Source organism: Glandiceps talaboti, chromosome 10, assembly GCF_964340395.1.
Source record: "Glandiceps talaboti chromosome 10, keGlaTala1.1, whole genome shotgun sequence".
In the NCBI taxonomy this organism is placed as follows: Eukaryota; Metazoa; Hemichordata; class Enteropneusta; family Spengelidae; genus Glandiceps; species Glandiceps talaboti.
Window position 1 is genome coordinate 14,218,825 of NC_135558.1, and position 27,694 is coordinate 14,246,518.

The window sequence follows — 27,694 nt, forward strand, 5'->3', positions numbered from 1 at the left end:
GAAGGATATGTATATAACCAGTAACAGACTGAAAGGAGACAGACATACAGGCAGATAGACAGACAGACAGACAGACAGATGAACATACGTGATGACCATTGCATCATTCTTTGCTCTCATAACAAGACTCACCCAAGACCTTTAAAGTATAAAGTTATTCTCCTCAAAAGGAAATATAAAGGTTGTCAGTTTTGCTATTAACGACAAAACAATTTTATATATACTCGACCCTCCATACTCTGTTATTCATATGAAATGGGTGCCGCTAACTTACCCTTACAGAAACACTAGATTCATATCTGTCAAACGGACACACGATATGTCCTCGCAACAGTATTCTATGATTCGGGGAAAAAAACGTTCACAGGAAATGTAAAATCAAAATGTAAATGAAACAATGTGTTTAAAAGATTCAATGATTTCGATTTTCACAACTTTTCGTTTAAATGTTTGATTTGAAGGGGGTCATTATATAATTATCATCTATCCATTTCAAATGCTGTTGCCGGTATGAAGATATGTCGAAATGCCAAAATTTAGTGATTTATGTATTAAATATATCATAGAATACTGTTGCGAGGACATATCGTGTGTCCGTTTGACATATATGAATCTAGTGTTTCAGTAAGGGTAAGTTAGCGGCACCCATTTCATATGAATAACAAAGTAGAAAAGTAGAACTTGCGATCAATTTACAAATACTCTCAATTTATTTTAAATGTATTGATTTATTGCATCAAACAAGCAGCGTACAATACATCATAAAGATCAAACGCTCCCAGCAAAAAGTTCTTTTAAGCAAACGTATGTATGTATGTATGTATGTATGTATGTATGTATGTATGTATGTATGTATGTGTTTGTGTATATGTATGTATGTATGTATGTATGTATGTATGTATGTATGTATGTATGTATGTATGTATGTATGTGTAATAATAATCGAAATAGGTCAAGTGAAACTATATGCATGACCAAAACTATTCAAATCAATAACAACACACATTCCTCTGGGAGTATATGTGCAAAAGTATAACACTCTTACGAAAATGCGAAATTAACCATTCTACAGTGACATTATCATAAAAGATGACAAGTTAGATATACAAAATTGACAGGTACTTTCACCATGAATATACATGATTTCAGATTACAAGGTCAAGTTTTTTCCGAATACTGTTAACACATATTTACCTGTGATTACATAGTTCCGTGTACTTGATCTCGGTTTCTAAATTTAAGCCAAGATTAACGTTTGTGTGAAATTTAACAACTATCTGCCACTGTTATCTAAATGTATTTTTTCTAAAATCAAACCACTTTGTTATTATATTACTGAACTTAAACACTTTTGTTAAGAGAACTCGACTGCACACCGCACATGTTTATGATATTTGTCCGGTATTTGGGGATTTCAAACAAGGGTTTTATGAGAAAAACCTTTGTGATGACATACCCAATTTCGTTTGTCTTGACAAATCAATATACAGCAATGTTCGACCAACTGTACCTCTTAGCAATCTCAGGGTGCCTACAACTACCTGCTGTACTAGCAGCAAGTTTCTCTATTGATCACAGTGTAATCTTTCACTCCCTGATGTTTAATTAGTGTACATTTCACCAGTGGTGTTTTAAAAAGAGTCTTTGGGATAGCGACACTGTGGGATATCTAATCTGGTAAAATAAACAAATTTGATGTTGTATTGTGTTCTAGATGCTAATTTAGCATCAAATGTTGGAGTTGTTTGTTTACCGCCTGAGTGAAGTAAGTGAGTGAGTGAGTGAGTGAGTGAGTGAGTGTATGTATGTGTGTCATGTTATTTGTGTATTGACTAGCCAGCCTTGGTGTTATCAACAATTTGTTTACAATTAAACATCAGGGAGTGTAAGATTAGCTGTGAGAAAATTAATAGAGAAACTTGCTGTTAGTAGGTACTTTTAGCACAGCTCGAAACAGGCTTACACTTGGTCGAAAATTGTTGTATGTGTACAAAAGGCAGAGCTAAGTTTCACTAGACCTTACTTCAAGCTTTTTTAGGATAGGCTACATATACTTCACCATGGAATAAACACTACATAAGTGAACGTTAGATCAGTCTGCTAAACAACCTTGGTCATTCAAGATAAATCAAAATGTCTTCTTTATATGTACATGCACTGCACTAGTAAGGATGTTGTTAAAGGTATTAATCTCAATGTGAACAATGATTTATTACACCGTGTGTTGTATTTGTTAGTTGAACAAAAATACACCTCAATCTATATAATATACCCAACACCTCAAGATTAAATAGAAGTTCACACACATAATTCAAAAAAATTGAATAACATGTAAAAAGATGATACATTGATTCACTTTGACCTTGAAAGTCAAAAGGCAATACATTTTGTTCTTGTAGTTCATCTGTTTATGAAATACACGGTCTAGATCGTGTCATTCGTGTCAACCTTCACTAAGATGTATGCTACATCATTTTTCACGTACGCATACCTACTATCACTTAATTGTGACAATGACATGAATACGGGACACCCACTGACGATATTCATATCTTGAGATGGCCGTTTGGATAAATCAGATTTCGGATCAGGTCGAAAATTATCAATAAGATGTTTCGTGTTGTTCTGATCTACCCACATGAATGTGATGTTTTGGCGAAATGGCCAACTTAAGACATCGTCTGAGGGACCCTTCATTATGACTAAGAAAAGAGATACATAGTTGTCCTTGCCTATGCCATCACCATTTAGGTACATTCGAGCGCACATTTTGTAGCCATGGCTACCGCTATAAAAACAATGACTGTGTATCCATAGATGTTTGCCAGAGATGGAGTCTTGGCGTTGATTTTTAAAGTCGGCAATCTTCCACACCAGCATACCATTAAAAGACTCTTTGATTAGGTGTTGTATCCATTCATCTGTTGAATCCTAGAACAATGCAGAGTTTGACAATATTTATAGTGTATCTGTTCACTAAACACTTATACCTTTTGAATAGAGTTTTCCCTCAATAGACAAATATTGGGTAAACAATTGAGTTGGTCTAATGAAGGTTTGCGTGCAGTTTCTCTATTTACAATTAATACTTTCAGTGGCAACACGGCGAAATGAATACAAATATCATGGGAAGTTTACATGTAGTGGAATAATAACTAGGAAAAATGGAAGGCCGACCGGCAGACGTTATTTCTGTATGTGGTAATAACAAACGTTTCTTTAAAAAGCCTCAAGTGTGGAAGAATATAGCCAGGCCGTATGTACTGTACGATCAGTGTCCATGCAACAAAGAGTTATTTGCCTCCAAACACGATGATTACTATATTCCCACATGCATGTATGTACACGTAGTATTTAAATTTAGCATTCATTACCTTGCTGATACAGTCGTTCATCAAATGATGCTCTCTGTTCTTGCGGAATATTTTCATTTTACATTTGGGCCCATCACATACCATTTCTTCATATGGACATTCATCTGCATGTTTCTGAAAACGGAAATAAAGTAAAACAACAAAAATGAAAATACATAAGTGCTGGGGATATATCTTTGGACTTTGCACTCAGATACTTGAGCTATTAACAAATGGACGACATTCTTTAGATTCTGTGGCCAAATAGGTCAATATTTCAACATATCTATCTCGGTTATTTAAATGAACGTACCTTTGTATGACTTTCATGTTATAATAACTTGAGTATGAATTAAAAGATAAAAAAGGGTTACAGTTATTGAGCTGATAAACTCATTCCAGGAAATTTAAGTCAAAGTTGATTATCACGAGGTCAAGATTAAAACATCTTTATATTTCATAACATAAAAGTGATATCGATCAAGTTGAAGAACTACTTTTCAGAGATACAAGACTGTAATCGAGTCACTAAATATTGATAAGTACACCACGTGGACATATAAGGTTGAACATTTTGATTCACATGTACTATACAACGTTATAAATATATTGAAAATACCTTCAACAAAATATAATTCCTTTAATATTAGGATGTAACTGTCGTTTTATACTGACACCCATTTCAAGTTTTTTTTATCTCAATGCAGAATTCATAAAATTGAACTACAATGTGCACTAACAAAAATATGCTTTTTTATGTATATGTAACTGCTAATACCGGTACACTTCCATAAATATTTATAGGCACAAAGGAACTAGTGTAGCTTGTAGCCAATTGAGGTCTGCCCTGCTATACCCATCGATATCCATATTTAAGTATCACTAGTACTGGTACTAGGTCTGTACCTATGGCAATATAATGTCATCTTATATCACCGGAAGAAAAAGATGTAAAAGGTAATCTTCATTCATACCTTATCATACATGGTATATGGTCCTTTCCATGGGCATGCATCATTGTGACAAGGTACATTGTATTTGAGCATATCTCGCTCAGATCCTCGGTCTCGAAAGATCTATGAATGAAGATAAAAAAAACACAATTATATGTTTATTTATCGACAATACCTAATGGCAGGAAAAATGTTTATGGAGTGTTTGTTCTACTCGGTATCAAAGACATACTTGGCATACTGTATTATGTATAATTATCTCAATTTCCAGGCTTAGTATGGAAATGGTATCAAATTGCATCGACCTTTGTCAAAGGTAATGTCTGTAGCATGTGTAACAGGTTCGAAGAGTGGTTACACTTCCTACAAAGCGCATATATTCGAACAATTACTAATACCTACAACATAATAAGGACTTTGAAAATCACATCAATCATACGCTGCAACGAGAAATGAAGCGCAACATATAGCCATGAGGAAATAGTGCAATAATTAAAATCATAATTAAATGGGGAGGGCAAAATAATACCACAGAGCTATTTACTGAAAACAACAACAACAACAACAACAACAACAACAACAACAACAACAACAACATAATACCCTGACTAGTAAACTCCATACATATGTGTACAAGACTCAAGTAGGACAACCTATGACTTAACTATAACCTTTATAGTATTTCATTGCCTGTTTACTGATATTACTGACATGTAAGACTAGTACCACAGGGATCTATTTAACAACAACAACAACAACAACAACAACAACAACAACAACAACAGCAACATTATACCCAGACTGGTAAACTCCATATGTGCATAAGTAGGACGACCTATGGCCTAACTATAACCTTTATTGTATCTCATTGCCTGTTCAATGATACTATTGACATATAAGACTAGTACCACAGGGATCTATCTAATAATATTAATAACAACCAAAACAACAACAACAACAACAACAACAACAACAACATTATACCCTGACTGGTAAACTCCATATGTGCACAAGTAGGACAACCTATGACTTATTAACTATAACCTTTATTGTATTTCATGTCCTGTTCACTGATACTATTGACATATAAGACTAGTACCACAGGGATCTATCTAATAATAATAAAAAAATCAACAACAAAAACAACAACAACATTATACCCATACTCGTAAACTCCATATGTGCACAAGTAGGACAACCTATGACTTATAAACTATAACCTTTATTGTATTTCATTTCCTGTTCACTGATACTATTGACATATAAGACTGTGACAACAGCTGTCACATGTCTAGTTGGTATGCTTAAAATAGAACATCCCGACTAAATTCTAGTATAGCATATCATATTTGCATATCAATTGTGAAAACACTATCATGAGTGTTTGCACAGTCAAAATATAATCCAGACCAATTTTACAATTTTAAGACGAATTTATATGAAGTTAATTTTGTTTTCCCCTACCTTGTCTTTCTTCAGAGGTGTTAAAACACCTTCTCGTAAGCAACCTCCACATACCAGAGTTTGTACACTGCACAAAATGAAAAAAGGACATTGTCAGAGAGTTCAAGTTCCCATGGTCCCTCTGTATAATCGTACTACTACTATTATAATTGTCATATGCTTTTTAAAAAACCGCATTTTATAATGAAACTTGAATGAGACAAAGGTGCGAAACCTGTCTCGGTATATTCCGTCGACATGTTGTTTTTCTCTACACACGAAGGGGTGTCATTGTCCTGGACCATTAGTAATGCAAGACACCGTGACGTATGCCTAGGGCCGATTAACCGAACGAGAATTGGAAATGTCGTATGGTAAATAGAAAATGCCTATGAAGTTTGCAATTTTAACAAAGCATGAGCTTGTATCGCTCTAAAAGCAAATGGCAAATGTAAGGTCCCTTTGGAATAATCTAAGTAATGCGACATTCCAACATCAAACAAATATGTTCAGACGTCTTTGGTGTAAGGGAATGGTTAGGAATACCCCCGGCGAATACCTCACCTGTCATTGTAGTTTTCAATATGTTTTCCACAAATTCTATGACCACAGCTGAGCTGTTGTGGATCTCGTAGGATTTTCTCACAGCGGATGCATAGATAATAATGGGTAGTAGCTGGCATCATGTCTGGTAAGGTGCTGGACATGCTTACTGGTAGCAGTGTGTTGTTTGTGCACAACAAATACGTCGTTGAGAGTCGCCATTTTGAATTATCTTGGATGTAAATGTGAGCAAAGCTCACGGCGTTAGTTGCGGACTCCCATAGATGACATAATTGGTGCTAATTAATGAATATAAATGTTTAAGAATGCTTTTCTCACAAGGGAGTATGATTTGGCTGAGTCGAACGTGATGATCTGTCTTTCAAACTGCGCAGTACGAAAGCCCCATTCAATGTATCCAACCCGGCCTGTTGAGCAAAAAGACAGACAAACAGACATATCTAGGTTATATAGGAAAACTCAAAAGGAGCGTCATATGACGATGTCACTCCCTATGTTTATGATAGTTTTCACACACGGTGGTACAAACATACTTTTAAATGTTAAGTGTGCTATGCTGGCTCCTGGATCGATGTTCTCCTCGACCGGCAGATGTGACATCAAGTTCAAGTGCTCGCTCTTACCTTTGTAGTTCGATATGAGTTACAATATATTAGTAGTATTTTAGATTTTTTCAATTGACATAGATTATGCTCCAGTCACAAAAATATAACAGTGCCGTTCCAATGAATATCAAGGTATAACAAATGGTGAATTTACATTCTAGGTTGTACGGGTTAAGGGTTATCGACGTTGGCCGATTGCCAATGTAAAATCACTGCTATAAATGGGAGGGGTACTGTACTGGTGTACTGGTGGTGGCTAATATGTCTACATACAGCTTGTAAGACCGTCACCATAGAATGTTTGTAATCATAAATTAAAACAAACAACTGTGTTTTCAACCAATCCTAGCTATTATATAGGCAAACCGTACGTATGAGCCACATTTCTGTCATAGAAATATGGTTTAATAACGCCCCCACCCCCCGGGGGGGGGGGCTACTATGGCAAGCCGTTCAGGCCAACAGTATTATTTTATTTCAGCTGTAGTATCTTATATTGTTCGTAGTTACAAACTAATTTTAACCGTGTATGTGTAGTTTTTTCCTTTCCATCTTTATTCCATGTTAACATTATTTAATATATATATATATATATATATATATATATATATATATATATATATATATATATATATATATATACATGTATATGCTGAACTCGAGGCTGAATTCGATTAGTTGCTTGACCAACTATTTTTCAGTCTTTTTCTCTATAGTACAATATATATAAAAAAACTGCTATGTATTATTATCATTATTATTATTATTATTATTATTATTATTATTATTATTATATATATATATATATATATATATATATATATATATATATATATATATATATATATATAAAATTTAAATTTGAAAAATCGATATAATTATATAAAATATAATTAATATCGGATCCTGGTCGAAAAATAAATTGTATATCCTCGGACCACTCGATACCCAAATAGGGATGTGGAGTGTGGAGTAACTCAAATGACGGACTTCCGGTAAGCCTAACACATTGGTCGTTGTACACTCGCGTTAACATTTACGCTCAAGCAAGGAAAGCCCTTGTAATTAGGGATTGGCCATTATCGCCGGCCGGGGGATGGGAGAAGCCATATAACGTATTTTTGACCATAATTTTGCAGCTTAGTACAGCTAACTCTACTTTAAAAGGGTTCAAGCTGAAATTTTGGAGCATTTTATTTGCTACATATTAGAGTAGCTCCTCTCAGTAGTCTATTTTTGCTGAAGATTATTATCTGTCTGTCTGTCTGTCTCTCTGGTTTTTCATCTAGTACATATTGTTCTATGGCTTCCCTACGTACCTTCACCAACCGCTCGTCACCTAGTTTGTATCCTATTGTTGAAAATGGTAAACAAAGATGACCTTTTGTAAGGTCAATCGCCACATGGCCTATTTATGACAGTTCGTTTGCCCCAGTTGCACAACTACAGGTGTTTTTTCATCATATATAAATATACATAGATTTCAAGAATTACTGGGACACTTTGTATAACGATTTAACACACAAAAAATGTCTATTGACGTGAAAAATACCTTACCATATGTCTGAAGTATAGGCTTTACCACACAGCAATCGACTTGTGTCTTCAACTCGCGATCGGAGTATGTTTGGAGTACCGTGCCATCTTGGTGGATATATAAACAATGTATTTAACGCGTATTACGGAACAGTTTGCTGTATCGATACGAACATTTTGATTGCCTATAATGAAATATGATCTTAAGCCGAAATAAAAACTGTATCCCTCAAGTTCCGGAAACCTCATTACTTCAGTTTCAGATAGAAGACTATAGTTTAAGTTACACCTGGATATTCCAAATAGAAATTAACCACCTGGTTTGCAGTACACTTGCTTGTAACCAAACATCCAGTACCACCTCCATTCTTACACAATTTTGAGATATTTCCTATTCCATCTCGGATGCACATCATTTACAAATTGTTATAAACGATTCTGGAAATCCATGTCGTGCCGCGAGCGACGTCACCCTTTTCTACTAGTCTTGACTAGAGGTGAACTGTAAATTATTCACAAACAACCCTCATACCCAGCAACCATTGCGAAAACATTCTATGTTTAGACATGACGTGCATTTTACTATATATAAAAGTTTCACAATCATTTCGCAACCACAGACAACGTCGTCATACTCTCGGTTGGGACTTTCAACACTGAGGAAGGATTGTCAGTACTAGGACAGCTCAGTAGTATGTAGGGACACATGATCAGTACTTGTGTAGCTAGCTAGTCAGACTAAGTTATCTGGTAGATTTAATCATAAAAGTTGGCTTGAGAGTTGTAAAACCACTTAATAGTTCTGCTGCTGGCACACATGTCACCATCTAGAACACAAATATTCATCACTAGTTAGTTATTGGAGTTTGTTAACTAGGATATGATAGCTCAGTAACACATTACACATAAGTGTGTTTCTATGATATGGAAAAGTAAAGGTTAAGTCTTATTATACAAATGCTAAATCAATTAAACAAAAGTAAACAAAAACTGCACTGGTAAAATCGCTGCAAACGACCAGAGTATAATACACGTAGAAATGAAATCAATACAGACTGAGTTAGTTATACTATTCGGAAAAAGTTGAAAATCAATCAATCAATCAATCAATCAATCAATCAATCAATCAATCAAACAATCAATCAATCAATCAATCAAGCAAGCAGTCAGTAGTCAATCAATCAATCAATCAATCAATCAATCAATCAACCAACCAACCAACCAACCAACCAACCAATCAGTACATCAATGCAAGTAGAAGACTAGAAATTGAATAAGTCAGTCCTGAAATCTGAAAATCAGATTCTGTTGAAATTGTAATTATTGTTCAAATTTGTCCGATGTGGTCATCACCGAATGAGGTGTCAAAACTAACAGTCAGTTTATTAGGCTAGTGTATGGTCCGATTACTTCTAAACCCGCCTATATGGAGCAGTTCAAAGGTCACTGGAAATGTGTCATTGGTGGTCGGAAGTATTTGATTTATATACAATAATTCGTGTTCGCAAGAAACGTGTATAGTCACTGCATCTCCGACATCGGAAAGGAGCTGATCAAACGTATCAGACTTCGTAATCATGTCAAAGTTGTCTCGAACTAGGATGCTACAGGATATGTGGTAGCAGACATCAACTAGCTATCGACAATTATCAGTATTACACTATTCCGTTACTTTGCACATGCCGAATTTGAATGCATGTCAACTGTGCCAATATGATGATATAACTTCAACATGTGTCATGACAAATCGGCTCTTTGCATTTGCACCATCAATAAACACCACCAACCATGAATTCAAGATAAGTATTGATGAGTTTGACATCTTCAACATATTTCCATGTTGATTCTTCAGCGACTATTTCTCTGTTAGACTGTTGATGAGCAGGTAGGCTATCTAAGAAATATCACTCGTATCAACGATTATCTTGACGTACGCAGCATCATCTTTGACATAGGCATGTCTTGGACTATCTAGTTGTGACAAAGGCATGAAGAGAGGACACCCACTGGCGATATTCATATCTTGAGATGGTCTCTTGAATGAGCTTGATGTCGGGTCTGGTCTGAACGCATCAATGACATGTTCTCGATTGTTTTGATCCAACCACATCAATGTAACTTTTTGGCGAAAAGGCCACCTCAACAGGGCATCGAATGGACCTTTCATTATCACGAAGAAGAGAGAAATGTGGTTCCCTTTACCCATACCATCACCATTTAGGTATATCCTAACACACATCTTGTAGCCATGGCGACTGGTATAGAAACAATGAGAGTAAATCGACAGATGTATCCCGGAAATAGCGTCTTGGCGTTTCTTGTTGAAATTTGGAATTTTCCAGACCAGCATACCGTCATATGATGCCATCTCTAAAGATTGGATTCTCAGGTCCTGTTCTGCCAAGGCGACATCCTTCAAAGCAATGATCCTCTCTTGTGATTTGATTTTTCGTTCTAGTGATTGGAACAGCTCCCTGTCAAGTTTCTCCTGTCTTTGCAAGTTCTGGAGGGCCCCATTGTCCTGCTCGATTTGATTGTTCAGCACAGCAACAATCCCTTCGTACGTCGTCAGCTTAGTCTGAAGATTTGTTTGGTGATTACGTAGTCTATCTGTTTCCTTTCCTTGTTCTTTTATTTTGTTTTGCAATGATGCATCTACATGCAATCTGTCGGATGTATTTGTGATTTGTTGGATTTGAGTTTCAAGGTGCTCTGTCCTTGTTGTTAGGTCCTGCAGACAGTGTTGGTGCTTCTGTGATGAACATCTCAAATTTGTCAACTGACATTGGTTTCCCTTGTATTGTTGCATTGAAATATGTACGGGCAATACAGTCTGCAGGAGCATAGTCATGTGATTAGGGACGTATTCTCGATTGTGTTCAACTATCTCGTTCATATCAACCTAAAATAACAGAACAAGAAAGAAAAAACAACGATATTAATTCATAATTGATACAAGAATATAATCACACCTCCACAGATACTGAACTTTATAAGCTGCCATGGGTCTCCATACTATCAATTGGAGACCTTCGCGATACACCCGACTTCAACTTTCAGTCTATTTCACAATACCATGCAGTTTTTCTGTTTGATACAAGCACGCAGAAACCAATAAGAAACTTGACATGCTACACTTTAAGGTAGCAAGATTGAATGAGTACAGTTTCTTGCTACCTTTTGTCTCTCAGTGAAATGAACCACACATCCCACCATACACATTAAATGAACACCTGAACCGCAAAGGACATTTACGCATCCTTCATCGGGTGTTTGATACTAAGAGAATATTCATTGGCGCCCGAACGTCTGCACGGAGTTGCAATCCCTTTCAATGATTTATTCATTTAGACTAAAGGTAGCAAAAAATGTAATCTTTCTCTTGAAGTGTGGCATATGCAGTTTGTTGTTGGTGTCTGCGTGGTTGTCTCAAACAGAAAAGCTGCACGATATTATAAAACACACTGTATATTATCAGTTTTGTACACTTCTGAATTTTAATTCTCTCTATGGATTACATAACACATTGTCAGTTCTCACCATGTCCTTGCATCCAATTTCTCTAAAATTGCAGGGAACCATTTTCTTTGGACAATCACCAGTTTCGACATTCTGATGGTCCTTCATCTATAAAAAAAACCACCCGGTAATAATAGTTAATGTAACATGGCTAGGACTACGAATCACTGCTGCCGTTGAATGTTTCTTAGAGACCCACAAGTGCTACTAGCATATGACCACATAAGCCACCTGGCTGTGGTTACTAACGATATCCAACTGCTTGAGGAATGTTCCTTTAAAAATTGGATCGTCAGGATAATCTATCAGAACCCTTTTGTAATGAGAAGATTTAGTAACGAAGTCATTAGAATAAACATTGTCAGCAGACCCAACCGTTTATTCCATAATATTAACTCACAGACAAGGAAGAAACCTTCATTGTATGTACTATAGTAACTGTACATTTACATGTACACTGGCCAAAGAATTTCAGCATGAGTTATTATATTAGAACTTTTTGATGGCTTCGACCTGTAGTCAACTTAGAGTGGCATGCTGTGTAGTACAGAGGATGTCAATGGACCAATATTTCTCCTTCAGATAACAATTCTAATACTTTTCAGTGCCAGCAAAGTAGAACTAATAATTTAAATTAAACTATCTTACCTTATCCCGGGGAATGTTGTGTTTATTGCAGTACTGGCACTTTATAGGGTATTTTTCGCAATTATTTCCATGATCCTGAAAAATACATGTATTATATTTCATTGCTCATAAGTCTCGAACTGTTGAAAATGGCACGATGACCCAAACGTACGTCAGCTTGGGATGGGTAGGGATGCGGATAAACATTTAAGAAATGATCCCATGTTTGCCTAGTAACAGGACCACGCCCACATCAACCGCCAAATGGTTCAGTATATTGCAAAGATAACAAGATTTGTTAGGCAAGTTGATACATGTGTACCTACCAACAAGATCACACCCATAGCAACAACTAAATGATGGTGTATATGACAAAGATAACGGCAGGGGTAGTTAGGCAACTAGACAAACATTTTTTTATATAAATGACATATAGTCACACTGCAACTAACAAAGTGTACATAACAATACTAAAATAATGTGCATAATGCATGGGTAACCAGGATAGATTGGAAAATGGATAAACATATTTTAATTATCACAAACTTTACTGTTGAGCTATAATGCCATTGCACTATTGTTTGTAGGTTTCTTTTGGTAATCTGGCATCAGTTGCACCCATTGGATGGAAAAATATATAATCAACTATAAAGAATGACAACCACAGTAGTGAACAATTTGCAGTACCTACAGAATGAAGAAATTCTCTTTTGAAGCCATATTAAGCTAGTTATGATGGGATGTATGTTCTGTAGGGATGTTTTGGACCAGGTTTATAGGTGATATTAACCATCCTAATTGTAGCATAGTTTCTAAAAAATGCTCAACTAATACAATAATTGAGGTTCTAGTTCTAGTTTGTTTTAATGCGAGTAACTATTAAATTACATGATATTTATGTTATCTCAATTCTTTGTGTATGGTTTACTAATTGTAGGACGTGATCCATGCGTCTCACCTTCATTTCTATCCATGGTAGGTCAATGTTACAATATTGGCAACTACTTGTCCTCATCGGGCATTCTGTTTCCAAATGTCCTGCTAAATTGCGTCGTTGTACCATATCATTGCATCCTCTTTTTATGCATTTGATCCTTTCAAATGGACACTTCGAAGCGTGGTCCTAGATTTTGGCAAAGAGGAAGTATGGTTTGTAAAACAGAAACTTATCTATGCTCAACATGAAGGGTGCTAAGCCGTGAGATCACGAGTTCAATCAAAAAAATCTTTACAGCACTATTAAAAATCTTTACAGCACTATTAAAAGTAAGTGTTATAGACCTATAGCTCATTTACACACAGCTATTAATAGCAAAGCGAAACAGGAACAGGCTTATGAAAATGGCATTATTGCTATTCAGCGCATATTCACATGTCTATTTACATCAAGAAAGAATCTTGGATTAAGATAGCTATACCTGCATAAAGTCCTTATATATGCCTTGCCAATCACATCCGTCATTTTGACATTGTATTTGGAGTTCATTTAATTCTCGTAGAATAGCCCTGTCAGGGTATATCTGAAATAATAAATACAACATTTATTTCACCAATCATACTATCACGTGATGCCTTAATATGATGGGAGTTTACAGAGTGAGAAATACCACCTACGTTAATTGTGTACGCTTTAGAACGAAAACCATTGGTTTTAATACCTGGTTGCTGTACGTCACGACCGCTCGTGTCTGCCTCATTGGTTCTGTTGTTAAAAGATGAGTGAAAATATTCTATATCGCCATTATCATTCCCAATTTTTCTTGGATCATATGTCGGGGACTCGGATTATAATGATATTATACCCCAAATAATTTTCTCCATTCAGCCAGAAAATATCCCTGACCTAATAAGGTGTTTGTCACCAGAAGTCTATAGACAAGAACTTATGGTATGGGCTCCTTACGTCACTCGCATTGCCTGAACGGATAACGACATTGGGAAATAAAATCTAATTAGTAGGAAAGTTTTCCTTTCGGTGTCATGAAATACAGCTTCGGATATGACTATAAGTGTACACTAAAGTCAGCATCAGATTTTATATGACCCTATGTACTACACGATAAGAATAAACCTCTTTCACTTTCAATCTCGAAGCCCGTTCCTAGTAAACAGGACGAGATACCATCAATGCTTGTATATATCTTCTGATTTAGTGTGTTGTAAATTAGGTTGGTGATAGATATGCCATAATCAACGGCCAACACATGTACAGTGCTTGAAGAATCTATTTGGAATAATATTGGCGTTACTAATTTTGATTTTGCGAGTACAGCTGTCATTTACAGTCGAACACAAAACGCATATAATGTTTTTTACTTGCCTCATCCGGGGTTAATATGGTATCATCGTTGCCGTCTTTCTTACACTGTATGCAGTGAGCGTTCTCTCTGTAAATAGAAAGTTAGTTTGTTTCGTAAAGATATGTTCATGCTCCATGGTAAATATTTCATGTTACATAGAACGGGTTCAATAATAATCATCTTGTTATTGTTGGTCACACTAACTGTAACTGTGACTTTTTTTGAAACCGTGTTATTAAATATAATGACACTTATTATTAGCTATTATTATTATTAGCTTATTCTTAATATTTACACCATTAGCTGTACTGAATCACCTACAGGTAAACCTGTGACACTGTGTGTGTGTAGTTGTACAAAGAAAGATGATGGCTTTGCATTTCACGGTATGGTATAGTGACAAGTTAAATTAACAAGCTTTAGGGGTCGGATTGAAAGTCAAGTTTTCGTTCGAGATTTACGTAAACATGTCACTATGATGTTATGTATTGAACGAAATTCTACCACTAGAATAGGTAACATGTCTTCTTTTGAGTAATTGAACAATGAATCTTTGGTTGCTATGATGACTGAAATATGTCTCAATAGGGAACTTGCAAACCCGCCATGTTGAATATTGCATCATGGGAAGTTGGATAATAAATGCAAATCAATTAGTATGGTAAACAATATTGTTACATTGTTTGTAACCACATATAATTAATTCATATTCACTCTGACCTTTGTGGGAAGTTTATTTTATCGGTAGCTCCAGATTAGGTATTACGATAACCACAGATAATCCCACAGTCCTTTGCGTCTGAGCATGCTCAGACTGGATTGCAAGTTCCCTATTGCAGCTAGTGCTTTAATCCCCACCTGTAGTAGATATATGCCAGACATGCGGCATAGGTAGGATCCAGCCTTAAATCAAAATATTTCATATCGCACACTTTTTTTTTGCTAAGTTCCGTCGTGCTATGTTGTGTGTGGTGTGCTTTTATAGAGTTACAAGAGAATTCCATTGGGTAGCAGTAAAAGTCAATTGACAGTATTAGTTTTCACTCTTCAAACATTTATCTACAACAAAATGCACCTGTTATGCATCGATCTTTGTCGTGTCTGAAGCAACACGAACACAGCTTGGCTATTCTAATTTGGCTAATCTATACTTCTCATAGCAAAATGATGAATCTTAACAAGCAATGTATCTGTGACGTCATGTAGTATGATGGTGTGGGTCATAGTTTTTTTTTTATCTGATTGATTGATTGAGTGCTATGTTTTTGTCAAAGTTGTTAACTGTGTTTTTGTTTGGTTAGTATCTATAGCCCATTGTCCGGTAAACAGGATGACGAAACTTGTCTGGTTAATGATTAAACTGCAACACTAGATACTGAAAAAAATATCATTTGTCCTGTAAACATCGCGTTTTTTCGAATGTTTACGTTGGAAGCAAAACAGAGATTTTTTTTTAAACTTACCGTAAGATGTCTTCAACACACCGTCCACAATAACGATGGCCACAGTATGTTTGTATTGGAGCTTCTAAAATATGGCCACCTAAACTACACAAGTATTTAGTGTCAATAAGTGGGTGTCCTGACATGGCAGGCAGCGATATCAAGCGTACATTGTATGTGCTAAAGCGGAATTATTAAAGTTAAGATACGTAAAATATATTCGTCACTCTTCGTGCGTTGTCAATATCAAAGTCTCAGTTTGTCAACTTGAAGTTTTTTCTCCAACTAAGTTAACAGTTTGCAGTACACACGTTTGTATCCACATTTGTTTAGCATATAAATACCTCCTCCATTTTCATAAAGAGATGCAAAGGTTTGGCTGTGATCGGAATCCATTCTGCGCATCTTCATGGCGCGACAGTTAATTACAAGTGGCGAACGCCATGATTCTGACTGTTCACAGGAGCACCCCAGAAGGAAGTATGATGTTGTTGCTGTTGTTGTTGTTGTTGTAGCGAGAAGATAGATAGGTATAGTACGCGAGCTAGGACCGACTCAGACCATCCCAGAGGCAATGATACGTACCGATACAGACCTCTATACTATAAATATGCATGACACACCCATGCGTTGTGTATGATGGTATATACCCATGCTCATTGGAGAATTCTAAATACGTCATTTCCATAATTATATGTATACAATAGACACCTGTCGAAAGATAAAGAACAAGGTGGAGCCGCGTTACGTTGTTTATCTTTCCACCGGTGTCTATTGTACTTATGCCCGACAAGTTCACGGGATAGTAGGATTAGTCCACCTCACCCTCGCTGGACTATCTGCCATTGTAAAAAAGGATTTTTTTCTCCCATCACAATCCAAAACACAATGACCCCCTATCCACAATTTTCAAAACTGCCAATTTCAAAAACAGTTTGACCATCAAACCCCTCCCCTCTCCATCTCCAAGGCCGACGAAACTGACCGGCCCCTAATAGAGTAATATGTAAAGGTTACTGCTTGAACGAATACGTCACTATCAGTGTTTGAACTACACACCATCTTGTCGTCGGCTAATGACAAAATGTGAAATATTTAAAAATGAGTATCCGGATCATTTGCTATACGAGTGTCACAATTGAAGGGGACTTACATCCACATGAAAAAATTGTGAATCGAATTGATGAAGGACGCTATATCGATAATGAATAAATGATATAATGAAAGCATCCACATGTCGAGAATGGTTAGCACTAAGTTGAAAAGTTTGCATGGAGTTGCAATCCATCCATATGATTTATGTCATTTAGACTAAAGGTAGCAAAAAAATTCGATCTTTCTATTGAAGTGTGGCATATGCAGTTTGTTGTTGGTGTCTGCGTGGTTGTCTCAAACAGAAATGCTGCACGGTATTATAAAATACACTGTATATTCTCAGTTTTGCACACTTCTGAATTTTAATTCTTTCTATGGATTACATAACACATGTCAGTTCTCACCATGTCCTTGCATCCAATTTCTCTAAAATTGCAGGGAACCATTTTCTTTGGACAATCACCAGTTTCGACATTCTGATGATCCTTTATCTATAAAAAAAATAAACCGGTAATAATAGTTAATGTAACAAGGCTAGGACAAAGAATCACTGCCCCACAAAACACATATAATGTTTTAATACTTGCCTCATACCGGGTTATGACTTCACATGTTTCGGACTAGTTCGACTTTTACCTATATTTCTCCAGCGGCGGAACCAGTGGCCATCTCTGATAGGGGTGTGTCGTCAGTGCAGGAAACCCTTGGACCCTTTAGACCCACTTTGACCAAAAATCGATATCCGATTTTAGACCGTTAATTTACAGGTTTTTAAATGTTTAGACAAAAGTACATTTTCCTTAGGAGGCAACATTTTGGGGCAATTAATGGCAATTACGATTTGGCAAGGGACAAACGGCCACATTTTAGACCAAGCATAATCGAATATAATGCAAAGTGGACCCGTTTTAAACTCTTTAGTTCTAAAAAAAACCCTGACCCCATTTTAGACCAAAGGCTACAAAAGGAACCCAAAAGGGCGGCACATAAATGTATACTCAAATAAGGGGAGTAGTCCCCCCCCCCCCGATATTTGTCTGAACAACTCGCATCACAACCGAGCAAGCTTAACAGGCCAAATACATTGTTCTGTAATGATTTATAAAGTTGTTGATGACATTCCCTGAAAACAATATTTGCAATGCGCCTTACTATATTTGTAATGTTATTCCGAAATCGCTGCTGTTTTCAAATCATCGTAGACTTTCACAATATACTGTGATGAATATCCCTCACCGGCCTTTCAGCAAATTCATGTAACATAATGTGTAATACACTGTGTACAAAAAATGTACCATTCCACGAAGTGTTTCGTATATTAGTAGTAGTACTTGTACTATGCGGCAGTACATTGACAGGTACAACTATTTTGATTATACAGTGTTGCAAAGTTTACTGAAAAGATTACCGATTTTTTTCCGATCGCCTGGGCGCTCTGAGCTGTGCGAGTGTGATACAATTTTAGCCAGGTTTTTGAGCTATTATTGGTGCTTATTTTACTGTTCAGAACATCTTTGCGTGCAATTATGGTGGAGTCAAATGATGTATCCATTCGTTGTAAAACTTGGCCTCAAATTTCTGTTTGCTATGAAGACAGGTGTACTTGATATTTAAGGATCATTTACAGAAACAATGTCGCTTATCAGATGTCACCCGAAATGATTGTTGCTTCCCCTCAGAAAATTTAACTGAAAGTATGGGAATTTTTTATCGTAACATATTCAATCATAAAATCATCAGGTTTCTGGCAATTTCCATGACTTGTTTAGAAAGATTACAGTTCAATAATATTTGGAAGCAACAGCATCACCGCTAAAAATTAGTGTCAGTGTCACATTTTGCTTCTTATCTTCAAGATGTTTTAAGAAAATGAAAATAGTCTGTGTCTAATCAACATAATTTCTTTTCCACTGAAGTTTAGACAACATTTAGTTGTATTCTCATGTAAACGTTGTTAATCATGCATGATGTCATACTGACCTAGTTTCCTTCGACGTCCGTATGAAACTAGGTCAAGGGTTAAATTCACCGAGAACGAACACTTTCGAATTCGCTAGCGATAACATTCTTGTTTTGCCGCAGGCTCGAACACAGTCTCTTTTCAATTAACCGAGAACTTGCATCGAACTGTCGAGAATAAAAAGCCGCATAAACGAACCGGGACACTGGCAACATTTGTAGCCAAAAAATTCACTTTTGGATTAAAAAGTTTCAAAAGATCCGTTTGAGCCAATCACGCCGTAAAGTAAGATATACAACTCTTTCGGTAGGTTATGTGCCAAAACCTTGGGGGCTACGACCCCTCGTTTATTGGCACATAAAGGCCCGGTTACATGATGCAACTCGACTAGCAAAGCACCATGCAATTCGTCGCATGCGACGAATTGCATCGTGTACTCGCCCCGTCGCAAGGAAACCGTCGCAAGTTGCTTCTCGAGTTGCTTCGTGAGTTGCACCATGTAACAACCACTTCGTCGCGTCGCAAGTAATAACCTTTGACATATACCTACGTGTCAACTGACGTTCAATGTTTTGGCCGCCATGTTTTTTTTTTTAAATATTCTATTTCAGCAAGTATTTTTTTTTATATAATTTCGATTTATCACCACGATTACCACTTGTCAATAGTATACAATGTCTATGAATGCTTGATCTCCGTTTGAATATCATTTTATTTTTAGTTCCAACTTGAATGCAAGTGTTACGATCCAAAATATCGTATTTCGGAATTATGGGAATAAATTCTACTTTTCGGCATTGTAGGCAATAGGTCAGAAATAGACTGGCGATGACGAATCTGGGCAAACATGATGTAACTGAAATTCACATGATTAGTTGGAGAAAAGTATATAATAACTTTTATGATGGCATGATCTTAGGGTGTGACTTGCTATTTATATAGTCGTTGTGTACATTCCATGGTATTCGAAGTATACTGGAGATGAGAATAAAACTTCCAGAATGCGAGGAGACGAGAGGAGCTCTCGGTTAGGTGATTCTGGCAAGCCGAAATATCTTCTCAGTTGTGACTAATTCCCGACTTGGACCTGAACGATCCCGTACGAGAGTATGAGAGTGTGAGTGCTAGAGTGTAACGTCTGAACTATCCATACTTATACCGTTCAACTCTACGACACCCAACACTGGTGGAAAATCCAAGAGGTCCACTTAATGTTATTACGTTCTGGTAGAAAACTGAGAAGAAGACGACATTTACATCCTTGTCAACGGCCACCTACAAAAATGGCACAAGCAGACCCGAATATCCAGCAAGAAGCTCCACAGCCAGAAAACAATGGAGCAGAGGTCAACCAAGGCCAGAGGCAAGACGCACGGCTGGTTCACCAAGAGCTACAACGCATTGTCAACAGAATGCAGAATTTGACGGTGGGTAACGATATCATACCACCACAATTTGATGGGAAGGAAGACGCAATACCAACCAGATGGTTGCGTAAATTTGATGCATATATCGTCCTTAAGCAGTTTGACAATATTCAACGTCTGAATATTTTTAGTCTGCTTATGTCTGGTGAAGCAGAGAGATGGTACACGTCCTTGCCTGACGACCTGGCGAACAACTGGGAGAACCTGCGTGCACTATCCATACTTATACCGTTCAACTCTACGACACCCAACACAAGTAGCGACGTCGGAAAGATCAACATCGGCCTGAACGAACATCGAATTGAATAGAATTTTACTATCGATACCTCAACAAGTTTTCAGTCATTGTATTCGTAAATATAGCAATTTCATAGCGTTTTTGCCAAATTCCTGCCGCTAGAAGACTTGACCTCGATGACCTGTAACTTTTATATATCTACGCATGTGCAACATTTAGCTCTTGCGACTCACCGTGCAACTAGTTGCATCGTGTACGCGCTCCGTTGCAGTTGCAAGCCTCGTCGCATGCGACGAATATAATTGCTTCATGAGTTGCATCGTGTCGTGTAACTGGGCCTTAAACCCTCCCAAACTCGTTGACTATCTATTTACATATCTCTCTGACGTTGCTAAACTTCCCCTGTAATGATATGCATGCCAACTGCATAAATCTTTCTTCGTAATGATATTCGGCATGATAGCGATGACAGAGACTGGTGTAACACTGCATATTTTTAGCTAGCAAGCTCTGTGACGTGCGTAATCCACCACGGGCGTAATCTTGAACGAGCGATCGATCGTCAATCTGACTCTACAAGTAATTACCTACTTCGAACTCTGCCAAAAAAAATTGGACTTTGCGATGAACACTCGATCCATAACCTATTCACACCATGTATATATATTGTTACTAATTCAATTGTATATCGTCAACGAGTTCCTCTTAGGATCACAAGTGCTACACGGACTGTGATCGGGTAAAATGTGTAGTCACGCGTAAACGTACCTTTGCCGCAACTCTGTTGAAGCCTTAGTTGTCAGCAACAACTCTAAAGTTTTGTCGCGAAAGTTGCAATGTGCCGTTTCTAGCGCTAGCCATCGCCGACGAGGAGGTCGTCACCGTCGTTTCAAGAAGTGCGCCCTCTTTAGGTAGGAACAAGACAACGATAACCGGGTTAAACCACAGACAAGAGTGACTGTGATAATTCTAATACGCAAACACTGGGCAGTTGACTGTTGAGAAATGGGGATTATTAATCCATCATTTCAGGCTTTTCAATTTAAAAGTTTCATCTCTATAGAATTTAACAGATCTCTGTGAAATAACTTCCTGTCGAAGTTGCCCCTTTTACTAATATCACAACTTTCTCTCGTGGCTTTATTTTCAAACAGTATAAGGGCTCTCAAAATATAGCATCGTGGTCTGTTTGTTTTATCGACTTTTTTTTATCGCAGCAGGTAGAATTTGCTCATTATGTATATCAAAAAATGAAAATGAAATTTACACATTACTTATATGTTACCATGGTTACACTGTCTCGTACGTGTCTTTACAAGAAGTAATGAGGTTGCTTGATCAACAAACCCATTTGAGCAAACAACCTTATAAACGAGCAACGAATTACCATTTCCGACATACAATTCAAGTAGATGCACATTCGTCCATGACCCGCACGCATGGACAGTCTCTCTCTCTCTCTCTCTCTCTCTCTCTCTCTCTCTCTCTCTCTCTCTCTCTCTCTCTCTCTCTCTCTCTCTCTCTCTCTCTCTCTCTCTCTCTCTCTCTCTCTCTCTCTCTCTCTCTCTCTCTCTCTCTCTCTCTCTCTCTCTCTCTCTCTCTTTTTCAATTTTTCCAGTGTGCACGGCTGTCAATGTAAAGTTCTACCTTAGCTCGAAAGCATGCATCACAACACAATGGAAAGAGGGGAAAATAATGACATCTAGCAGCTTTCTCAGCATCAGATTTTGGTCAGATTGGCAGCTAATGAGCTTGTCTAATTTAGGAATTAACTCCAAAGGTGTCGTTGTCGTGGCCCATACGTACACTTTTACACTCAGGCAGAGAGAGACACCGCACAGCAACAGTTGCGTTGTAAATCAAAATCTAATGTGTCTTTATTTCTCCGAGTCCCTAACAGAGAAGTTCTAGTTGTCACCTTGACATTATAGTGATGTCATCACTCTAAATCTCTCACCTAGATAGATTCATTGTTCTAGAAGACACGTTCAACTTTTCGCAGAATATTTAAGATTCAGATTTAAGATCATGCCATATGAAAATTTCAAAGTGTAAGACAAGTGTTGATCACGCTATTGGAAAATTAAGTAATAATCTGAACTTAGATAATCAACAAGTTATCTTGTCTACAAAGTACTAATCTATGCTGTTTAATCAACTCACTTGACAATTGTTAGCTACTAGAGATAAGTATAATTAATCCAGGATTAGGCCTAGTAAAGCAAACCCTTATTCTAAAATGGTGCCCTGCCAGGAATTAGGCCACTGCTGGACCCGGTTGTTACCAGTTTCACTCGATAACCTCTCTGTGTCTGAATAGACAATAATATAAGAAACCATTAGAGATGAGGAGAACTTGAAAATATATGTTTGGGGAGGAGTTACTCTAAAACGTCATGTAAGATAAAAAAGAATATGATACAATGGCATTCTGAATGGGGTCAGAAATCGATCAGTTTAGAATAAAAAAAAATGTGTTTACAAAGGGTGGCTGGTTGGTTATAATATAACATATCAACACACAATGTGGGAAGGCATGGGGAATACTTCCTTTTTTTTTTTTAGAAATCGTCACTATAATGTCAATGGAGTATATTTTGGAACATGGTGTGTGTGTGTGTGTGTGTGTGCGTGTGTGTGTGTGTGTGTGTGTGTGTGTGTGTGTGTGTGTGTGTGAATGAACTCTGGCATTACATACATAGAACTCTTGTATGGTAATTCTTCAAACTTTGACTTATCAATGTTTGGTTTTTGGTTTTCAATCAGATTATTCATTACAGATTAACATGATTTCACCTGGGAATTGAAAATGACAAGGTTTTGACTCAAAAAAATGTACCATTTTCACAGTTTTGTATGTTGAATTAATGGGACATTCACTTATTTTCTATTAATCATCAGTATTGTTGTTTGTGTTGAGGTCACAGTTCCAGAGTATGCAAAATACATTTACATTACAGGCAATGCTCGGTGGAATTTTCACCAATTTATTACCAAACATTTGACCAAAGTTGATGGTTTAGGCCAGAATTTTGGTTCCACCAACAAAAAGAACACAAAATATACTGATAAAAATCTTCATTTTCATATGATTTCTGCCTGTGTAAATGTCGTTGATATGCCTAGTTCGCTATAAGCAGCAGATTTCATATCTTTGAATGTAAACATAATCACTTCAAAACAAAGTCATATGGCTGGAGAGTGCAGCGTGTTCTCGGAATACTCAGAGCTTGTGTTGAATGTCATAAAATGAGAAAATGTGACAGACAAAAAAGGATCCAACCAATTGTCTTTTGACATTCATTGCCTTAAAAAAAAAACAGAAAAAAATTACGCATGCCTAAATGAAATATCATACATGAAATATGCATAAATCATGATTTCAATGTCCACTATACTCCATAGGTAAACTGGATTTTGTAAGTCGAGACTGCAGTGCATTGTGGGTAGTGTCATCTCCTACTGTGTGAAACGTGGTAAAAGGGAAACACCATGTAATCAGACGAGAAAGAAAGAAAGCTTATGTGCCTTTTAAACCCTCTGGAACTAATAATTGCTTTTGGACAATCTCCTTCCCAACTCAGTTTCTAAATTATGGTAACTTCTAATGTGTAAATTTTGAAACTTAAGTGGTGCTCGGTTTCCAAAAAAGTTTCCATGCATGGATCTTATTCAGCCAGACTGGTACCAACTAACTGAGGAAATTTAGTGATAATATTTTCCTAAAAGTAAAATCTATAGTATTTTTCCCTATTCTATATCTCAATTATATATTCCGAGGTTATTATGATTACTATTGTTTAACACAATTTCATTTGTTTTAAACTTTCTTTTAAATGAATCAAATTTTTCCCAATTTCTATGATACTTTGTATGTAATAACATTTTAATTGGGATTATTACAAAAATACAGCTCTTTTCATGGATGGAAACTGTTACAATTTGTTTTCAGAGGTTTTTCGTAAATTATCAATTTCAATGCATACACCTCCAAAGAATTATTAGAAATCCTCTACATGTATTTCTCATTTGACCATCATGATCAGTATATTGGAAATCTAGTATTTTATTCTTTCTATCAGCAACAAAAGCAAAATGCTGAAAATCCAGTATTTTGACTATGGAGTGAATGAATAGTGACTGACTGTGTAGTGACTGACTGACTGTGTACTACAAGTATAGACTGACTGAATAGTGACTGGCTGACTGTGTACTACAAGTATAGACTGACTGAATAATGACTGACTGACTGTGTACTACAAGTATAGACTGACTGAATAGTGACTGGCTGACTGTGTACTACAAGTATAGACTGACTGAATAGTGACTGGCTGACTGTGTACTACAAGTATAGACTGACTGAATAGTGACTGGCTGACTGTGTACTACAAGTATAGACTGACTGAATAGTGAGTGACTGACTGTGTACTACAAGTATAGACTGCCTGAATAATGACTGACTGACTGTGTACTACAAGTATAGACCTAGAATAGTGACTGACTGACTGTATACTACAAGTATAGACTGACTGAATAGTGACTGGCTGACTGTGTACTACAAGTGAAAAAGTGAAATATATCATGTTATAGCTTATAAATAACTGTATTAAACTTACTATATGAATAATGTGCACACTCAATTGTTTGCAAGAAAACGCATGTGCAGTTCATCAAAATTTGTAAATATTCCTATAATTTCCTAAATAAAAGTGTGTCTGCTGGGTATGAAAGACAAAATTTATATAAAGTAACATATATCATTTAAAAGCTCCTATAGGAGTGTACTAGGCCTAATACGTGAATAGTGTGCACACTCAATGGTTTGCTAGAAAAGTGAATTTGATTTGTGTATGAAATAATGAAATTTCCCAGAATGCACCATATGTTTCTGTGTCTGCTGGGTATCAATGACGAAATTTATATAAAGTCACATATATCATATAATAGCTGATATGATATTGTACTAGGCCTAATAGGTGAATAGTGTGCACACTCAATTATTTGCAAGAAAACGCACATGTAGTTTCATCAAAATTTGTAAATATTCCTATAATTGTATAAATAAAAGTGTGTCTGCTGGGTATGAAAGACGAAATTTATATAAAGTCACATATATCATTTGATACCTCATATATAGTAGTGTACTAAGCCTAATACGTGAATAGTGTGCACACTCAATGGTTTGCTAGAAAAGTGAATTTCATTTGTGTATGAAATAGTGAAATTTCCCATAATGCACCATATCTTTCTGTGTCTGCTGGGTATCAACGACGAAATTCAAAATTGAAATATATTATGTCATAGCATATATATAACTGTATTAAGCCTACTTTATGAATAATGTGCACACTCAATTGTTTGCAAGAAAACGCACGTGCAGTTTCATCAAAATTTGTAAATATTGCTATAATTTCCTGAATGAAGGTGTGTCTGCTGGGTATAAAAGACAAAAATCTATTTAAAGTCACGTGTATCATATAATAGCTGATATAATATTGTACTATTCCTAATACGTGTATAGTGTGCACACTCAATGGTTTGCAAGAAAAGTGCATTTGATTTGTGAATGAAATAATGAAATGTCCCATAATGCACCACATCTTTCTGTGTCTGTTGGGTATGTAAGACGAAATTTATCAAAAGTGAAATACATCATAATATAGCTTATATATACCTGTATTAAGCCTACTACATCAATAGTGTGCACACTCAATTGTTTGCAAGTGAAAAACATCATATGATAGCTGATATTGTACTGTATTGGGCCTAATAGGGGTATACATGTAGTGTGCACACTCATCAGGTTTCATTATTGTATGAAATAGTGAAATTTCCCATAATGCACCATATATTTATGTGTCTGCTGGGTATAAAAGTCGAAGTTTATTCAAAGTCACATATATAATACGATGGCTGATATATTATTGTACTCGGCCTAATACTTGTATTGTTTGCATGCACACTGAATGGTGTGGAAGAAAAAAAACCTTTGAATGCGTGTATGAAATACCTACTTTTTTATAGCATATATAGTACTCTACTAGGCCTAATTGGTGATTTAATAATGTGCACACTGAATGGTTTGAAATGAAAATGCATTTGATTTGTGTATGAAATAATGGAATATCCCATAATGCACCACATGTTTCTGTGTAGAATTTTTTTTTATCATTTATACAGTGCTGTATATACTATGTGAATAGTGTGAACACTGGTTTGCAAGGAGAAGTCGTGAAATCCATGAATTAGTAACATTCCCATTATTATAGTTAACTCTTTGAAGGGTATAAAAGACAAAATTTAGGTACAACCAACTTTAATAATACAGATTTCATAGAGCTGTATTTTGAAGCATGGTGAATACACAGTACTCTTGCATGGGGAGAAAATAATTGTTTGGTTAATACTTACAACATGTAAATATCACATAATTTTTTTTTAAAAGTTACTTCGGGTTTTCATTTATGTCTTATATTTTATGTTACTTCTATGATTTATCACCTCTGAAAGTCTGTGAAACTGATAAAGAAAGGTAAAGTCCTTGTTTCTTAATTGCTATACAGTAATTTGACAGTAAGCTAGAGGGTTCGATGTTCAAGGTCAAAGGTCATTTCTGCCTGCTTCCATTGTTT

General features: G+C 36.4%; 2 protein-coding genes across 2 annotated transcripts; both read right to left on the reverse strand.

Annotated features, from left to right (window-relative positions):
• Nucleotides 1–941: 941 nt before the first annotated feature.
• Nucleotides 942–8,509, reverse strand: LOC144441005 (TNF receptor-associated factor 3-like). Its single transcript, XM_078130509.1, has 6 exons — nt 8,476–8,509; nt 6,314–6,720; nt 5,771–5,837; nt 4,328–4,429; nt 3,375–3,488; nt 942–2,931 (listed from the first exon to the last, which is right to left on the reverse strand). The coding sequence occupies exons 2-6, from the start codon at nt 6,454–6,456 to the stop codon at nt 2,425–2,427; spliced, it is 933 nt and encodes a 310-aa protein (XP_077986635.1). The 5' UTR covers nt 6,457–6,720; nt 8,476–8,509; the 3' UTR covers nt 942–2,424.
• A 1,197-nt stretch (nt 8,510–9,706) lies between these two features.
• LOC144441007 (TNF receptor-associated factor 2-like) lies at nt 9,707–14,111 on the reverse strand. The gene is made up of 5 exons (XM_078130515.1): nt 14,019–14,111; nt 13,559–13,723; nt 12,622–12,696; nt 11,995–12,081; nt 9,707–11,356 (listed from the first exon to the last, which is right to left on the reverse strand). The coding sequence occupies exons 1-5, from the start codon at nt 14,022–14,024 to the stop codon at nt 10,349–10,351; spliced, it is 1,341 nt and encodes a 446-aa protein (XP_077986641.1). The 5' UTR covers nt 14,025–14,111; the 3' UTR covers nt 9,707–10,348.
• Between the last annotated feature and the right edge of the window lie 13,583 nt (nt 14,112–27,694).

Excerpts from the sequence above, each read along its gene's own strand:
- LOC144441005 (XM_078130509.1), bottom strand. The coding sequence starts at position 6,456 with ATGTCCAGCACCTTACCAGACATGATGCCAGCTACTACCCATTATTAT. Across the intron at positions 5,838-6,313 it reads ATTGAAAACTACAATGACAG|TGTACAAACTCTGGTATGTG; the intron begins GTGAGGTATTCG and ends CATTTTGTGCAG. Across the intron at positions 4,430-5,770 it reads CACCTCTGAAGAAAGACAAG|ATCTTTCGAGACCGAGGATC; the intron begins GTAGGGGAAAAC and ends CTTCATTCATAG.
- LOC144441007 (XM_078130515.1), bottom strand. Across the intron at positions 12,082-12,621 it reads ACAACATTCCCCGGGATAAG|ATGAAGGACCATCAGAATGT; the intron begins GTAAGATAGTTT and ends TTTTTTTTATAG. Across the intron at positions 11,357-11,994 it reads AAATTGGATGCAAGGACATG|GTTGATATGAACGAGATAGT; the intron begins GTGAGAACTGAC and ends CTGTTATTTTAG.